Below are 18,216 nucleotides of genomic sequence, written 5' to 3'. Positions count from 1 at the left end.
TTAAGTTGCATTTAAAACATTTTTCATTAACTTAAAGATTAGGAAGTTGTAAAAATTCATTTTAAAGACTGTGCCTTTGTGATAAATTAGTATCAAAAAGATAAAATTTGGTCAAACTTTTACTCTGACATTTCAATTGTACACAAAACAATCACATGCTCTACACAAGTTTCACACTCGCTCCAGGAGGGTGGAAGCACAGAGAGAGAACCAAAATCAGAATCAGCATAACTGCACCACCTTCCACACCTCTTACGGTTTTGGAGCTGTGAAAAGCTAAAAAAGAAGGTGATGGTAAACTAGGGTGTTACAGATGGAGTAAATTGTAAACATGAGGTTTAGTAGGTAAAAGTGAATGAATGGAGAACCTGTCCTTGCAAAGAGCACTGTAGGTGTCTCCCAGACAGAAATGGAAGTACAAGAATGAGGACGCAAGATGAGAACACATCTCTGCATTTGAGGTCTCTCACTTTGGAGAGTCTCAAAATGTGATGCTCTCCAAACGAACCTTCCCATGAACAGAAAGAAGGTTAAACTTGCAGCTTAAAACTCCTGATTTTAGCACTAGGCAGTATTTTTCAGGGGATGATCAGCAATTGTACTGCAGAGAGAGGCAAAGAAAACATGTGGACAAGAGACAATCTCTCTGTGGTCTAGTTTTTTATCACCTCCCTTCAATTCCTGCCTGGGAAAATGAAACTTAGCCTACAGTTCCTATTTGTGAATGGCTTCCATAATCCACATCCACCCAATATTTGAAGCAAAGATGCCATCACTTAATTCAGCAGAAGAAAGATCCAACTTTGACTTCTAAAATTCTCAATTTCTTCTTCATTCAGGTAATTTTTGCTGTCACATTTAAATGTCAGGCAGATACATTTTAATTACTGGAGGTTTCTCTTTTTCAAAAAGACTTAAACAGAAACATGTTGTGCCCTTCATCTCATCCAACCCTGCACAACAGAGAATTGCAGCTGCCAACGAAGTCAGGCAGTGCTAAAGGTTAATTTATAAACACAGTTGGAAATTATTGGTTGTACAGCATGACTGGGCTTCATCTCTGGAATGTATCTTCCAATAATAAAACAAAATACAGCTTCTCAAGCATCCAAAATCAAGACTGTCACCGAGGCATGCACTTGTCTGTCTGTGTTCAGGACTAACCAAGCAATTAAGGATCTTGATATGGTGTATGCTGACAGAATAGAAATGAGAAAAACCAAAAGAAACCTAATACCAACCTCAGCAATGAATTTTATCTTTTTTTTTTTTTTTTGAGAGTCTTGGGATTTCAAGAGTCAGCTTGACAGCCCAAAAACTGGCTAATAGTTTGCTCACTGTTAAACACAGTGCTGAGAGGAAATCTGTTCTAAAACCAGCCAAGTGTCTCAAACTGCCTCTAAATATCACACCCCCACAGCGTTTTCCAAACGAGTCTAAGAATTTAGCAGCTGTGAAAGTAATACAGAAGGTGTCAACAGCTGAAATTAAGAGTTTATATTCAGTACTGCTCCATCTTTGCCAAAAGGAACACATCACATTGCTCCCAGTAACTCACGGGAACCACCCCTCATTTATAAAACAGGAAAGACGTCTGCTATCCTCCCCTGATACAGAAGTACAGTTTATAAAGTTCTTAAAAATGTTCCACTCTGAAGTCTCCATTAAGACCAATGTGGTTATACTGGGTTAAAGAAGTCACCTTGTGTTCTTCCTCCAAAGGCCAGTACTGAAACCCAAATGTGTTGTGATTAATAGCCTTTGCAAAGTACTAAACTATGCAAAATACCTCAGGTTCACAAGAGATAGGAGGTGCAAATGCCATAGCTAGAGAGTGAATAAACAAAGCAATACTTACATGATTGCAGTCTGAAGAGATTTCATTATCTGGCTGAAAGGAGAAAGAAAAGGAGTGTCAGTTTACTGCCAATGTGATGCATTTAACAGAGAAGAGTCTAAACTTTTGAAACTAAAATACTGTCAACTCTTCTCCACTGTAATAAACAACTTGACACAATTGACAGGAAATTTTAAAATCTGAATCACAAGAGTGATGATACCTAATTACCAAAAAATGAACAGGGGTACCTTAGACACTATGGTGTATTAACAGAACAAAAGCACAAGAGCAGCAGCATTTATGTAGACACTACAAAAACATAATGAATCCACTGGCATCTGCTACAATTGCCCAAACTAAGAAGGCAAAAAAGCACCTAAGGGAAAACAAAGAAGTATGAGAAGGATTTTAAAGAAAAATTAGTTTGGTGCATACAACTGAAGGAGAATGGTAGGACTCGCCCCCCTCCCCCAGACTGAAATGTTCACATTCCCCATTTGAGAAGTAACATCTTTTCTTTCAGTTGTACATAAAAGGGCTGGTTCAAAGCAGCCCCAAGATTTATACTTTCAACTGTGAGAACTGGTGACATCCAATATTCATACATCATTTCAAAATATTCACAATATTCTCCTGGGGAGCTCCTTTGGAAAGAACTGAGTGCAAACCATCCCATTCTCCTTTCCGCCTGAGTAGCTCTCACAATGAAGAGTTCCTTGAAAAAAGTTAATCATACAAACTCCTATCTCCTCTCCACAGCAGAACAGCACAAAGGCAGGACAAAATCACCTGGCTGTCACACCCACAGGAAAGTCAACCCTGGCTCACAAAGTCTCTGCTTCTACTGGTACTTAAGATGCCAGACACACTTTAAGAGCCACAAGACACAAAACCACTCTAAGCTGAAACACATCATTGACACTACAATGTTAGACCTCAGGGATCTGACATCAGAGAACCAGCATTTCAGCAGTTTTGAAGCAAGCAGAGCTTTTCAGTGCAACATTTGCTGCTGCACAATCTGCTACACCAACACTTGTACCATTGGTGCTTTGGGGAACATGAACACAAGTTTATGAGGAAAAAAGCAAGCCTGGAAAACGTTTTCAAGCTCTTAATTACAGCCATTATTAACTAAAGTACTTTTATTTTTCATAGCAGTAAGTGGCAGAAATCACCTCTCCACTTTGAACATAAAAAATGGTACCTGAAGGATTACAGTAATTAATTGCAGTTTGGTCAGACTGACATGATCTAAAACTGTATCTCCCAAAGAATTTATAAAATTTGAAAATTTGGATATAATTTTTTTTAAAGACTAGCAGATGTCTGCTAGCTATCCTAAGACTGCAGAACTGATTCTTCCAACTGAAAACTAAGATGTCACTCAAATTGCTTTATTTTACAGCAGCCTCTAAGACCAACATTATTGTAACTTACAAAGTGTACTTTCCTTAATTTTCTGCACTCATTCCACATCCTTCAGCAACAGACAAAGGTTTTAGACTACTTTCAAAAGCTGGGAGGCAGAGTGCTCCCCACTGAAACTGCTGTCTCAGTCTTCTAGTCAAGGATAGTTTCTTTATAAAAATATATAGGCTAGCACTGGAATTCTGCTATAGAGGACAGACCTTCCTAACACATTTGCAGGCAGGAGAATTTGTAAGGGTCAGAGAGCACTCCCACAAAACTCTTCAGGGTCACTTCAATTATTTTTGCACCCTCCAACCTGGTAACCTTTGCTTCAGATCCACCTAAGATTAAAGCTCAGGGGTTTTTTCTGGGAAGATGAGCGCAAAAATATAACATACTTGTTCTCACTGACTTGAGAAGCTTAAACAAGCTTTTCTTGAAATACACAACAATAAAATGCTACACATTGAAATACCACAATTTCCTGTGCTCTGTAGCAAAACAGCTCTGTGAAACAAAATCTAGCCTTATTCTTCTGAGAAGAGTAGTGGAACTTAACTGGGACCTTAACTAAGCTTTAGTGCTCCATTCATTCACAGCTCAGTACTTGAATACGCAAAGTGTATTATCTAGCCAATAAACCTTTCAATGTGAAACAAGATGACCCCCTGCTAGCTAAGAGCTGTGATCCTTCTTCCTTCTGACCACTGGAAGTGTTGGAGAGGTGGGTCCATGCAATGCTGACCTGCTTCTCCCTATTTCAGTGAAGCAACATGAGAAAAATAATCCTTTCAGGTTCTGTCTGATAAACTGAAGGGCTGAGTTTGACGAAGGGGAAGTAAAATATCCCCAGTGCAACCCACATTCTGCCTGTGGCCCTCTGTCCACTACATCCACCCAAGAAACCTCCCAAATGAGCAGTTTCAGAACTATATGCAGTAAGAGTCATGGAAAAAAAAGTTAAGTTTCAAATTACCACTAAGGGAAGTTGAAGAGCAAGAAAAGATGCATAGTGTCAGTCCCACATGGTGAGCTTGTGGATGCTCAGAAGACCCCCAGGGCAAGGGGAAAAAAGAGAGTAGCTTAGACCAGCACCACATGCTAGTCAAGGCATTCTAGGAGAGAAAATTGATGGCAAGGACATTTTACCAATTAGCAAGAGAGAAGGACTCTTCATATATCTCCAAACTGAAGGATTAAAAACAGCCTTTACAGAAAATGTGTGTGCCTCTAGGCTCACAGAAGCTTTTGCTGTTTAGCAGCTTCAGTGGGAATACATTGCCTCCCTTTACAGTTCTTTGAGAAGTTCTCCAAACTCCTTCACGCACTAACACTCACATTCCAGAGTACAAACACCACTTCCTACCTCCCTGGGAAAGCAGAGATTAGAACAAGTACCACATATAAGAAAACCTGAACAGAAAAAGCATTTTCTTCCATACAACCACAAACAACAGCCACAAATCACATTGCATTAGTGTTATGAACTCCAAAGAAAAATTCAAAGTTTTGTGTGAAGTCCTGTCACACCAAACTGAAGTCATCAACACCACTGGGTTTAAAAGTGCCTTTTCCCACCCACCAGATCTCAACTCACTGAAGAAAACCATGCCAGTCATCCATCCCTCTCTAAATCTCTCTGCTTTGGCAGCAGTATAAAACTAGGTCAAAACTATACAGCAAGGTATAAGCCCACCACCACTACCCAGGCCCAAAGAGCCACCAGGTGTTGGTGCTTTAGCAGCAGAAATGGGCCATCATCATGCTGGGAGCCAAAGGAACAGGAAATGGTGACTGAACCAGTGTCATGTATCACCACCCAGAGCACAGCACACCACCTGGGGTACAGTTACAGCCACTCCCTCAGTGACAGTCAGAGCCCCTTCCAGCTGGGTATACAAAACACACTTGATTTGGTCTTACTGCATCACATCCTAAGGAAAAATAATTCACACCACGGGATTCTGAGAAGCAAACTAAGTATCCTGATCAACTGATGTGGATGAGAATGGTGAGGCTGGTTGCCCAAAGAACCTGAGGATGACCTGTCACTGGAAGTGCTCAAGCCCAGGTTGCATGAGGCTTGGAGCAATCTGGTCTAGTAGAAGGTGTCCCTTCCCATGAAATGATGTTGAAATGAGATGATCTTCAAGGTCCCTTCCAACCCCAACTGTTCTACAGCTCTGTGGAAGTCAAGGTCTTGGGAAAACTCCACAGGAATTATTTTTAGATCTCCTGCATTAAGATTCCTTTGCTTCCTTGAAAAAGTCATGCAAATGAAAGAGTCTGAAGTCAACTGCTCAAGTGCCTTGATTCCCAGAATTTAATCCCTCCTGAGAGCAGAAGACGGGGTACCAGCAGACATTTCCACTATTCTTATGGGGATGATGGCAGACATTTCCAATATTCTTTTAAGGCAAGAATAACAGTGAACTTGTTGAAAAGCAAGAACCAGACATATCTCAAATACTAACTGTGGATAATCTTCAGACATTGAAGACAACAGACTTGGGACCTGCTCAGGCAAAAGCCATCGAGAACACAGCAAAATAAAAAAGCAATTGGCTTATGGACAGGAAGAACCCAGTAGATGTTCTCTTCCTAAATCCAAGAAGATTGCAAAAACTTCAAACAAGTCAATTAGGAAAAGATGCTACTGAAAGCAGCTACATTCCTATGAAGGAGAGAGAGGGTAGACAGAAGTCCAGCCAGACTGCAGGTGGTCCCCAGTTTACTGCACTGTCACAGAGTCAGTCACAGTACAGAGGATGGTGCACACAGACACACAGTGCAGGCAGCTCATGTTCTGGTTTTTACGCTTTGATCTAAACAAACACATTTATCACCAGGATCTGTAGAGAAATAGCAGAGTGGGCTTGCTGACCTAGAAGCATCTAAGGAGGAGGCCAGAGAGCTGATAAAGGGGCAACTGGCTCCTTAGCTGTGTCCTTCCCACAGACAACAGCCATCTCTTCAGCAAACACACCCAGCCAGTACAGCAAACTCACAATAAAGTGATTCAATCCTCAGGTATCAAGCTAGGTAGACTTGCTGGACACCTGGAAACAGCACAGGCCAGATGCAAGGTAGGGATCAAGGAGACATCTGGTGGAGCCCCCCTCCTGCTAACCTGATCCCTTTCCAATGCAACCACTAGAAAATATTCTGCAGAAGAATTTCTGGAAAAATGAGGAGATAGAGTAGTCTAGGCAAGAATCAACACAGCTTTTGTAAAAGAAAAACCACTTATCACACAACCACCCATGCTTCAAACCTACTGAAACATCCTGGAGTTCTGAGCCAAGAAGCATATGGCTACAATAAGCCATTTTCACACATCCTGCAATCCTGAAAAAGTCATGTGTGATAGGAAAGTTAAAACCAGTGATAATTTAAGTTCAAAACAGAAGAGAAGATGTTGTAACTTAATTACACATTTAGTGAGCAATGAAAGTTAAACTTGTTAAGCCACACTTGAAATACTCTCTAATGCCAGTGAACTCTTAGTACTAAAAACAAACCCCGTGTTGTCATGTCAGCAAAAACACTTTCTATTTACCATCCATGCTTTGAAAAGAACCCTTTAAAGCAAGGTAACTGTGGATATATCATGCACCAAAGCTGTATGGTCCCAGCTTCCATATACTTTGCTTATTTCATATAAATAATTTTTCCCAGTTACAAACAGAGCTAAAGTCTGCAATGCAGCAAATCATCTACCCAAATAATTATGTCCACATTGATTAGGTGTTCCTAGTTTATGTAAATGTATTAGCCCAAGTTATACACAAACACCAAAACATACACAGATCTTCATGCATAAAAAACAAACTATGAGGACCAGCACCAATTTCTTTAGTCATCCGGCACACACGCAGCACAAGAGGCACATCACCCCAAACATCAAATTCCGCTATTTTTTTAAACTGTTTTAACTGAATTCTACATTCCACAAACTTTTCCACCTTTGCTGACATTTTAAATCCTCCAAGGGTATGACACTATTAAGGTAAGTGTGCTTATTCAGAAAAAATAGCACAAAGCAACATCAAAACCCTCAGCACAACATGCGTGTCCTTCTGGCTCAGCAGCCACGTAAAAAGGAGACAAGGATGAAGCAGATCTTGTCCCCTGATACTTTGAGGATCCACTGTTCACTATCTGCTTCAAACACCAAGAAAGCTCAGCAAGTCCTACTCTTTCTGTTGGAGCTTTGTTAGGAAGTCAAAAGTGGTTTTGCTTGTTTCACATTTGATGTTAAGCTGGGTCCTCAGCAGGCTGTGTACCTTTCCTGCACAGCAGACCCCTCCATGGCCAAATACCAAAGGCAGGAAAAGCACAGAAGATGTGCAAGCTTAAATTCTGGTGCATCAGAAGTGACCACAGACCAAGATGAAATTTTAAGGAAACACAGATTTCACTTGCCTGACTGGGAAAGTATCTTTGCTGGCTCTTACCAGCAAATCACTTTCTCTGAGCTGGCTGTTGCCACCCGTGCAAAGCTGCAGGGTGGGTGCTCAGAGGCTGCACAGCTGCTCTGTGCTGGAAGTGCCACAGCCTTCTCACACAAGCTATTCTTGTCCCTGCTGCTTCTGCCTCCCTGCATAGGGGACTCTAAAGTCTCTGTGCCATCTCAGCATTTCTCCTTTCAACACAGACCCACACATCAGAGCATATTCCAACAGTCAGCACAATCAAAGCAAATTTGCCCCAGATGTTTGGTTGTTCTTCTCTTAGTTCCCTCTCTTCCTCCTCTCAAAGGCTTTCCAGGCAGTCCTAATGAGTTGTGGAACAAGACAGACCTTGAAATTATGGGTTTGCCACCTAAGTTTGGCAGCACTGCTACCAGATATAATGTTTTCCACAACACTCCTCCACAACAGAGCTCTGCTGCTAAGCATAGCACCGACACTGAGCTGCAGATCCTGCCAGGAGGTTTCAGGATCTGCTCCTGGAAAGCTCTCTCACAATGCCAGCAAAAAGCTTCAGAGACCAAAAGGCATGCAAGGATGCTGGTAGAGTCACAAGAGAGGATAAAAGGAGAAGGGAAGGAGAGCTGTTATCCCACCAACCAAGGTGACAGGGAGACTGCTGTCCTCCTTACCCCTGTAGTTGACTTGAGCCCATCGCACCATCCAAAACTCAGAAAATCTACAGAAAACTATCATTTTAGAGTTTTTTGCCAGGTTAATACAAAAGGGGTTATGGAAGAGTCCTCCCAGCATCACTGAGTTTACTGGGAACACACAGTGGCACCTCCACCTGCAGCATCAAGCAGTCCACAAGCTATGCTGACACAACTTTACTTTCAAACTACCTTTTTGGATGGCATTCCACCTTAACCCCAACCAGAAACATCCCAGATAAACTTTAGAGTATTCCAGTAAAGAGGCAAAATCAATTCCATGAGTACTGGCAGTACTGCACAGCATCCGCTGGTGATGCAGAGGACAAACAAGCCAAGAAAGAAATGGAGGTCTCAAAAAATAATTCCAGTGCAGCAGCTAATGAAGAGCTTTTATCAAATATGTTCATAATCTTTGTAAGTCAAATTCTGTGACTTACTTTCAATACAGAGACTCCACATCTTTTGACAGTATCTACCTATAGTACCCCAAGTTGAGCTTAACTTTATAGAAAGCTTCCAAAAAGCCACTAAGAATTCAAAAGCAATATTCAGTTTTACACAAAATAGAAGTCTGTTGTACATGTAAAGCCCCTGTCTCCTAAGATGAAAACGGTGTTCTAACCATGCTTTGTTCTTCAGAGAATCATGTTTTGGCTGCACATGGCCTGGCACCAGAGAAATCCTTTGTAAATTAGCTTTGTACAAGAGCTAAGAAAACAGCATGCACCAAAAGCTCCATGTACCAAAGCAGAGAAGAGCAAGCCTCAGAGCAACGGCTGCTTACTCATCACCCCACTCCCACAACCCAGCAAAGGGAGTGCTGTACTACAGAGCAAAGCCAAGAAGCACTGACATCCCCCCTTGCTGGCAGCTCCATCACTGCTGGAGAGCACCTCTAACCAGTACCAGGCTCCCCTGGAAAGGGCTATTGCTTCATTCGGCAGAGTGAACAACGCTCTAAACACTCCACCAGCCAATATTCATATCTGTCTTTGCTATTCAACATGCGGGCTCATGACTCCAATTTTCCACACTGAAAGCCATACAGTGCTCCCAAGGATCCCTCCCCAGGAGCATTCTCCTCCCCCTCTTCCAGCAAGGCACATGTGTCACATCAATCAAGTGCCAATCCTCACCAAGGCACAATAAGCATCTCCTGCATCTCCTGCCGTGCTCAGGGGCATGAGCAGCACTGCTTTAATCTTAATGATTTACATTCATGCATTCCACCTCCAAACCAAAAAAAGACAAGCATCCAAACAGGTGGGAAGCAGACTCTGCTATTTTTAACTCCTGCCAGCTATTCTGTTTAGAGGCAATAAAAATCAAAAGCCTCAGCGAAGCCACTTCAGCCTTAACCACAAACCACAAGAAGAACAATTTTAATTTGAAGTCTTCCCTTCTTCCTTCAGGACAGTGGTGAGAGGAGCAATTACATTTAACATCACTGTTTCCAAATCATGATGGATATTACATTACACATGGATGATCAGGCCTGTAGAGGTTCTTACACAACACCCAGCACTAGTCCTTGGCTGTCACAAGAACTATTTTAATCTTCTGCATGGTGTATGTTGCCCAGAATTCCCAGGCAGTATTCAACATGGGTTTTGTTATCTGGCAATGCCAACAAGAGGGACAGGATTTACAAGGGACCCCACATACCAGCTTTCCAGGGCTATTACACTGCAAGGGAGTTCCTGAAAGTACAAAGTCCTCTGGACTCTGCCTGTGAGATTAAATGTGATGGGGAAGTCTCCCTCAAAAGCAGGGGCACCCTAAGTACAGCCAGTGCAGACACTCTTAACAGCTGGATTTGAAATATAACACTGGAATTTTCTTCAGAAGATCTGCAGGGGCCCAGCACATCACTCGCTTCTTCACTGCAGTGAGAAGCAGGTGAAGAACAAGAGTCCTGAGTAGGGAAACTCCCTGCTGTTAAAATAAACTGTTTCAGTTCTTCTCTCACTTAAATGCTAACTACAGTCACCGACTTTATCATCCCCTGTATGTGTCAACTTGATCACAGTACTCTTCAAACATGAAAAAAAATCTGACAAATGCTCAATGACCAGGGTCAGCCACCACCCTTCCTCAGCTGAGTCCATCCTCTCTTTATTACGACATTCACAAGCTCACAGGAAAAGCTGTAGGTATTGCACAGCTGCTGAGAGAATCCAATGGCCACTTGAGGCTCCCCAAGGCTATGGTGACAGCAGTGAAAACACTGATAGGACATGTCCCAGTGTAAGTTCATTATGACAGACATAACATGGGAGCTGAGAATAGCCATATCAAGTCAAAAGCCACACAAGCTCTTGACTTGACACCACTAATAATGGTCAGAAGCCAGGATTTTAAAATACTTTAAGAGATCACCCCATACCAGGAAAAAGCCTGACTTGCTCTGTTATTCATTCTCCAATTCTTCCAAAGCAACTTCTCTGTGGAAAACTTTCTGGTTATTCAAAAGAAAGTAGCCCATTAAACTAGAGAGGTCAAGACAAATTCACTTAAGGAACAACACTGCACTTGTACACAGTGGGAACAAGCAAATAAGCACAAAGGGCTAACACACATTAAGGTCCACAGCACAGCCCACAAGAGCAGCTTGTGAGCAGCATCACTCTGCAACAGAGAATTAGGACATTGCCTTAGCAGTCCAGAGGATTTCTCCAACCCTGGATGAGTTTCCCCCATGAGATCTGTTTTGCTGGATTCTCACCATTGCCTGCTGAACTCAGCAGGAAAGATCTGAAGGCTATTTTTAGGGAATCCTAGAAAGAGCACAATGCCCTGCTCCCACTTCAAGTTCTTCCCATATAGGAAGGCTGCCCATGAGATGCACATCCAAAATAAACCCTGCTCCCTAGGCTACCATGCACTTCAGAAGGCACTACTGAGCTGCATTTCCCATATAATAGCTGAAAACAACCTATCACCAATTTTGCAACCTACCCTACCATCCTTCATAAATAAAATTAGAAGGCACTCAACAGAAAGTTCTGAAACTCTCTTTAAGGCAGCCAGGCAGAGTTGTCCATCCTGTTGTATCCACAATTTAACAGCTCTAGTTACCATTTTTGCCATCATCCTCAGTAAAATCAATTTTAGATACATGTATTCTGGATCAGGCAAAAAAACACTGGTGAGGACAAGCCAACTGAAGCCTTAGTCATAGAGAGGCACCCTCCACCTGCCTCTGACCAAGAAAGAGAAGAAATTTAAGGAAGCACAAGCAACCAGAATTTGAGTCCTTTTTCCTTGCACTGGAGAACCAAAACAACCACCAAGTCCATGTGAAGGATGGTACCATCAATCCACTAGACTGGGCAAGGTGTACCAAATTGAAAATTCATGAGGATACTGGAGGACTGCTCTGTGACACGGGACTCAGAGGGTGCTTCTGCTCTTGAGGCCATAAATGCACCACTTAGGAACCTGCTAACACACTTCTAGGGCAACTCTTCTGCTCCGTGAGCTCAGTGCCAGCTTCTGACAAATGAGCCCTTTCCACAGGTACAGACAAAATAGATTCTCAATTACAACTGCATTCACATCAATGCCTTGAAGATAAGGCTCTGAACAGGAACTGAGAGTCATTCGCCCTAATAATTAAGAAATTTTTTAAAAAATTCCTTGTTCCCAAGTCTCAAAGGTCACAATGACCAGGAAAGCTAGACTGATATATTAAGCATTTTTCCATACTGTTCTGATCCAGGATTTGAGTACTTTTAGTTCTACTTCAACAATACTCATCTTCTATATTTTAATTAAGTTTCCCATTTCTATCCAAAAGCAGCTTAACACATGGAGAAGTAATTCAGTAGATAATGGCTTGCCATTTAAAAACATTATTAAAAAAAGATAGAAACATTAACATGCAAGCATTTAAATAATTACAGATCATATCAATTTAGTCAGGAAACATACCAAGCTTAGTAATAAAAGCTAAGATTAGCTGCAAAATAGTATCACCAAACTAGAAAGCTCTAGAAAGATTACTAGAGTATTCAAGCAAGACTGAAATTATTCAAATCTAAGCTTCTTGCTTATTTAAATCAATCTGCCTGGGAGCCACACAAATTGTTGTGGTAAATTGATTTCCCTAGTGTCTGGTTCTCCTTTCACGTGAGCCATGACAAGAAAAAGACCAGAAAGACAAGATGAAACCAGCTGATTCACAACATCATTAGGCATTCTGCATTCAGACAGATTATACATCACAACATTAGACCAAGTTATAAATGTCTTGGCGAGTGAAGGCGGCCAGGCTCAGTGACTCACAGCAGGGCTGCCAGGTGCAGTGCTCAGTCACAGACTTCAGCACCAAACCAGAAACGCCATTTTTCTTCTTGGAGACTAAAGCAGTGCCACGTGGCTAATGCACTTTATTTTACTTTACTACCTATTTTCTGCTATACTTCAGCAATACACACCTAGATTTTATCTAAAACAATTTTCAGCCAACCTGCTGTGCTAATGCCTTTACTGACGTGAAAAATATAGTAGTGCTTCATTCCTTCTTGGCCAAAAGGTAGAACATGCCACTCAAAAGAAGTCTTACTGAAACTTAAATAAATGCTTACAGCATTTACCTAAAGAATTGTGCTGGGATAAATGGCAGCTTGTTTTGAAGATGGACAGAGAAGCAAGATTAAAAAAAAAAAAAAAAAGAAACAACCCTCAAGTGGGATCACAGCAGTTTCCAATATTCAACCACTGCTCCAGGATAACCTTTTCTTCACTAAGAAAAGCCATTTGAGCTTTTTTCCAGGATGAAGTTTTTGTGCACACCTAATGAAAGCCATTGTTGTGTGTTCATTTCCCACAGGGGAGACACATTTCATATGAAAAGAGTTATCCAGAAACATTTACTATACACATCTGCACCAATAAGGAAATGAGTCATCAACCGACTGGCAGGCCTGATTCATAGCACAGGGCACACTTCAGCTATTTAGGAATCTGGCTATGGAATACAAGAGAAAGGCAGATGCAACACACATTTTAAGAGATTACTTTTGAAATCCCAACTAAATGTATTTTTTTCCCAGCTTTGCTTGGGTATAACTTCCTCAAAAGCGCAGGAAAAGCATGGTGCTCTACACAGCTGCAGAACTTTTCACCTGGATAAATCATAATATTTTCTTTATATAACTAGAAGAAAAGCAAACCCTGGATAAAATTGCTTTGATTTTGTTCAACAGAAAAATGAACATGAATATGTCTTTACAGCCAGTGCTAAAGCAAGGTTTCCATGGGATTAGTAACAAACTACCAAATAAAAATTCCGCTTGCCTTCAGAATATGCAAACAAACCAAGTACCGCTTTTCAGTTCTCTACATGGAATAAAGGATAAAAATAAAGAAAATTGTACATAAATCTTCTGATTTAACGCTTTGCAGTTTCTCACAAAGTTAGATACACGTTTAAGATGTTAACCTTGTTCCCAGAAGAAGCCCAGAGCACTGAGCTGCAGCACACTTCTCCAGAGGTACTCTGCCATAGGTCTACTCTGCCATAGAAGCTTGGCTTTAAATGTGTTTTGTGGTTTTGAGAGCTACTTTCCAAAAAGCACTAGGGTTTTTCAGCTTGAACTGCTCAACTCAATAGTTACATAGAGCCATAAAACCAAGCACTTTGCTTGAAAATTCTGAACTGTAATGGTAATTCAAGGGATTTAAAATTATACCGTGGTAAGCAGCCAGGTCAGTATCAGCTCCCCTCATGCCAAAGAAATTATAGCTGACTAGCTTTGCACAGATGAGCAGCTTAAAAAAACAAAACAAACACACTACAAATTTGATGCTGGATTTTAGAAGAGAGCTTGAAGGGCTTTCTGGAAAGCAACTTTAGTGGAAAAATGTCTTACTGGGATACAGGAGAGCCAGACACCTGCCTGCAAATCCTCCCAATTACTGTTTCCATAACTCCTACTTAAAAAGCTATGAATAAAGACAAGCTGCAATTAAAAAGACTGAGCACACCTACAGCTTTTCTGCTAATAACGACAGAAAGAAAATAATGGGGGAAAGAGGCAGAGGGGAGAACAGCAATAAGCTCATCACTGCCACAGCTCTGTACCAACACAAGGCACAACACTCTGCACAGGACCACCACCAACATCACTGCAGAACAATTCTCACCTGTCAAAACACAGGAATTAAATCAACAATTCAACTGCTCTAGAATCAGCTGGTTATTCTTTCTCACCATTATTCCTGACAAACAATAAAATCAATTACAAGGCTCAGGAATAAAGACCTAAAATCTGGGGCAGGCTGGAAGGGCTGCAGGCGAGTTCTCAGGCAGTACTATGCTGTCTTCTTGCTATAACAGAATTTTCTATTCTGTCCAAAAGAGAACTTCAAAGTTTAAGGATTCAGTCAGCAACAATTAACACTTAACAGTATTAAAACACTTCATTCTAGACTCTGGTCAATGGTGAGGGTTTCAATAGTCACACACTATTAAACTACCCGAAGATACACACCCAAGCAAGGCATAGAACTTCTGAGGCCTGGTGGTGGCTGAAGAACTAAACACGATGCAAATCTCTGATCTCTAGAGGCAGAGAAATGCCCAACAGGTAATACTGAGTTTTCAGGATTAGTACCAGTAAGCTGGTGGTAAAGCTCAGACAATCCTCATTGAAGAACCTGGTAACATGGGAAAATTATTTTCCTAAATAATAAGCAGAATAAAGATGTTTCCACAACAGATAATGCTTGAGAATGGGACTTAAAAAATTTGATCTGTTCTTATCCAAGTGGCAAGTGGAGTTCATGTGGTTTGCCTGTCCACAAAAAGGCAGTGGCATACTTCTGGGGACATTCAGGGGAAGAGGTGACAGCAGTATCTCAGGTAAGCAGTTTTCCACCCCATGTGAGCCTTCATATCTCTTGCATGCAGATTCCTATCTGCATGATAAGCAAAACTTGTTGGGATAGCCCAACTTTCAGAGCAAAGTGAGATCTGAATGCCATAAGCACAGGCCAACATTGCGACCAAAACCACCTGCTTTGGTCTCCTGAGATATCTCTAAATAGCCTTAAGGAGTTCTTGTTCAGGGTAAGAATCAAATCTGTTGCCTGAAAAACCTTGTCAATCTCCATGCAAAAGCTAACTAACCTTTAAAATGTACCCATCAGATTATTAGTTTATCTCTCCATTTTAGGATTATCACACAATACAGAGTAGAAGATGGACATAAAATTCTTCCAAGGCAGTTTTTAAGGAGAGATAAACCCCAGAACACCAGAGGTACAACATTTATCAAATAGATCTCCTTCAGGAAGAAATCAGGTATTTTCAAATGCCATCAAGAAGTAGGAGCATGCCCGATAAGCGTGCATGAAGAAAGAATACCTGACACAACAAGAATAGATATTACCTCTTAGAAGACACTTATGATTTTACTTATACGTTTTTAGTGAAAATTAAGTCTTAGCAAAATATATTCTAAAAGTGAGCATTCAACAGTCCAATAGAATCACTTGGGTAAGAATCCCAATAAGACACAACAAGAGTTTGAGGCACCAAAAAAAAACGAAGAGCAGATGGAGAAGGAATTCAAGAGCAAAATCTTTTCCAGCACCTATTCAGCATTCAGAGACAGCCCTTAGGGGTTTCCCAATCCTCCAATAATTAGAAAGTTATCACAAAAAATCTTATACAAACTCACTTTGAACTCGGATGGCACAATGAGGAAGAGAGATGACTTACACAGTGAGAGCAAGATCATAGAATCATGGAATAGTCTGGGCTTGTAAAGGTCATTTAAAGATTTTTCTTTTCCTTTGTATGCATTTTTATCAGCTACATTTTAAAATATGCAGCTCCTGGTGAGTGCCAGGCTTGGCATCAACACCCGTGGTTCGGTGCTCTTTGCCCAGACTACAGCACATAGCAATACATTACCTCCATCCTCTTTGCCCTCCAAAACAAGAGGCAAGGACAGAAAAGCCTTAGAGCAAATTAAGAACTGCCATGATCAGACAATTTTCATTTAATCACAACCCAGGCATTCCAAAAGTAACATTTTCAGGCTTCCTGAAGCCTGTAAAATTTAATTTAGGAGATTCGGGTTTACATTTCTGACTATCAAGTAGCATCCACCAGATTACCTGAGGCAACCAGATTAACAAGGATATTTTTATAATGGATAATCTAGGAAATTACCAAACCAGCCTAAATACGGAGGTCAAGAACAGAATACTGTGAAATAATTTCTTGTGCATAAATAGATGAAAATCAAAGTTATCATATTTTTTTTTCCCTCCAGACAAACCTCAAAACAATTAAATTCAAAATAAAACACTTAAGAGTATTACACAACTAAGGTGGTACAACTGCCTGGCAGAGCTCTTGACAAGCCCATCATCTTCACACCTGTCAAGGTGCCAAAGCACTGACATCCCACTGTCACCCACATTTGCCAAGCAGCAACAGAAGGTTCACAATGCACAGAGGTGCAACACAATTAAATGTCCATCCAACCCTGTCCAGTGACACAGAGCTTTCCACCGCATCTGTGTTAAAAGCAAAAGGTCTCTGGTGCTTTACACGTACTTAAGTGAAGTCTGTCAGAACTCAAGAAACAAATTAATAGTTGGTAAATTATAACATGTTGCAGTTGGTGAGGGAGGATCAAAAAAATCTTCAAACCACTCTCCTTCCTTCTCCTTACAAACCTCTGTAAGGAGTTTTTATTTCCTGCTTTCCACCGAGATGATTTCACGCACAACAGCCCCCAGGGTCAGTGCTGCTGGGGGAAAGGATGACACAGGGTAAGTGCAGTATTAACTTGGATCAGCCTGAGCCATCATGAACCTGCTCCCTCAAAAACAATCCCCAGGCACAGCTCAACCTGAAAGCAGGCCAGAATACAGCAAGAAAAATCTCTTTATTATCCATCTCAAGTCCTGGGAGCAGCTCTTACCCTAAGAAACCAAAGATCACAAACCTGTGAGGAAGTTACACTTACAGGCTGACAGAACAGCTTGTCCGACTCTAAACAGAGTAATTTTTATGAATAAATAAATTAAAAAATTAAAAAAAAAAAAAAAAAGGGCCCAGTGTGCCAAAGTGGCTGCCAATTCTTCAGGCAAATTGGATGAGAAATGAGAGTGAATTGTGGATTAATGTGTTTCAGGACTTATTTTGAAGTCTTCACTGCTCTGCACACACCTTCTTGTGCTAAATGTACTGTGTGGCCAAAAAGCAGGTTTGTTCCTCATCAGTTATATTTGTCATTACATTTTAGGGCACAAGACTTGCAAGCGCAACATTTTGCAGGCAACCACCAAGTTGTGAAAAAACATGCAACAACCACAAGGGAGCCCTTACACCAAATCCAACTTAAACCACGGCCAGAAAGGCAGTTCTGCTCTGACTAAGCTCCCAGGCTTGTTACCACAAGCACTAGATCTGTAGTTTCCCACAGATTCACACATTTGCAAGTAATTTAAAATATCTGAGGATTCAGCTCATTGCAACTTGCAAAGCTGCTTCTCTGAGTACAAGCAGAGCTACCCTGTTGAAGAATCTATGGTCCTACTTCCTCAAGTAACCAATTGCTACTGCACAAGAAGTAGCTGACAGAAAATCTAGCTGCTCCACTTGTTCTTGCAACACAGAATTGGGAAGATAATAAATAATTGAAACATATATTTTTCTCTCATGCTTTCCAGTGATCTGTCCTTCACTGATCCAAGGCCTTCCATTCCTAGTGAAGTGCTGAACAAGGATAACCTGATGAACATGCAACCAGCAGTAAGCAAATGAGAGCTCTGCAACTCCATAAATAAAAATTGCTTCTGGAAACCAAGA

The 18,216-nt window shown here is 41.2% G+C and overlaps 1 protein-coding gene across 1 annotated transcript in view; it reads right to left on the bottom strand.

The window, feature by feature from the left end:
* GLG1 (golgi glycoprotein 1) overlaps positions 1–18,216 on the bottom strand; it is an 82,853-nt gene that overhangs the window by 42,967 nt on the left and 21,670 nt on the right. The window contains exon 2 of the mRNA XM_059857210.1: positions 1,859–1,891. Coding sequence (XP_059713193.1) covers positions 1,859–1,891 — 33 coding nt within the window. The remainder of the gene's footprint in view (positions 1–1,858; positions 1,892–18,216) is intronic.

Source organism: Haemorhous mexicanus, chromosome 12 (assembly GCF_027477595.1).
Source record: "Haemorhous mexicanus isolate bHaeMex1 chromosome 12, bHaeMex1.pri, whole genome shotgun sequence".
NCBI classification, from domain to species: Eukaryota; Metazoa; Chordata; class Aves; order Passeriformes; family Fringillidae; genus Haemorhous; species Haemorhous mexicanus.
Note: the sequence above shows the minus strand (reverse complement) of the source record. Positions and strands in the feature narration are given on the sequence as shown.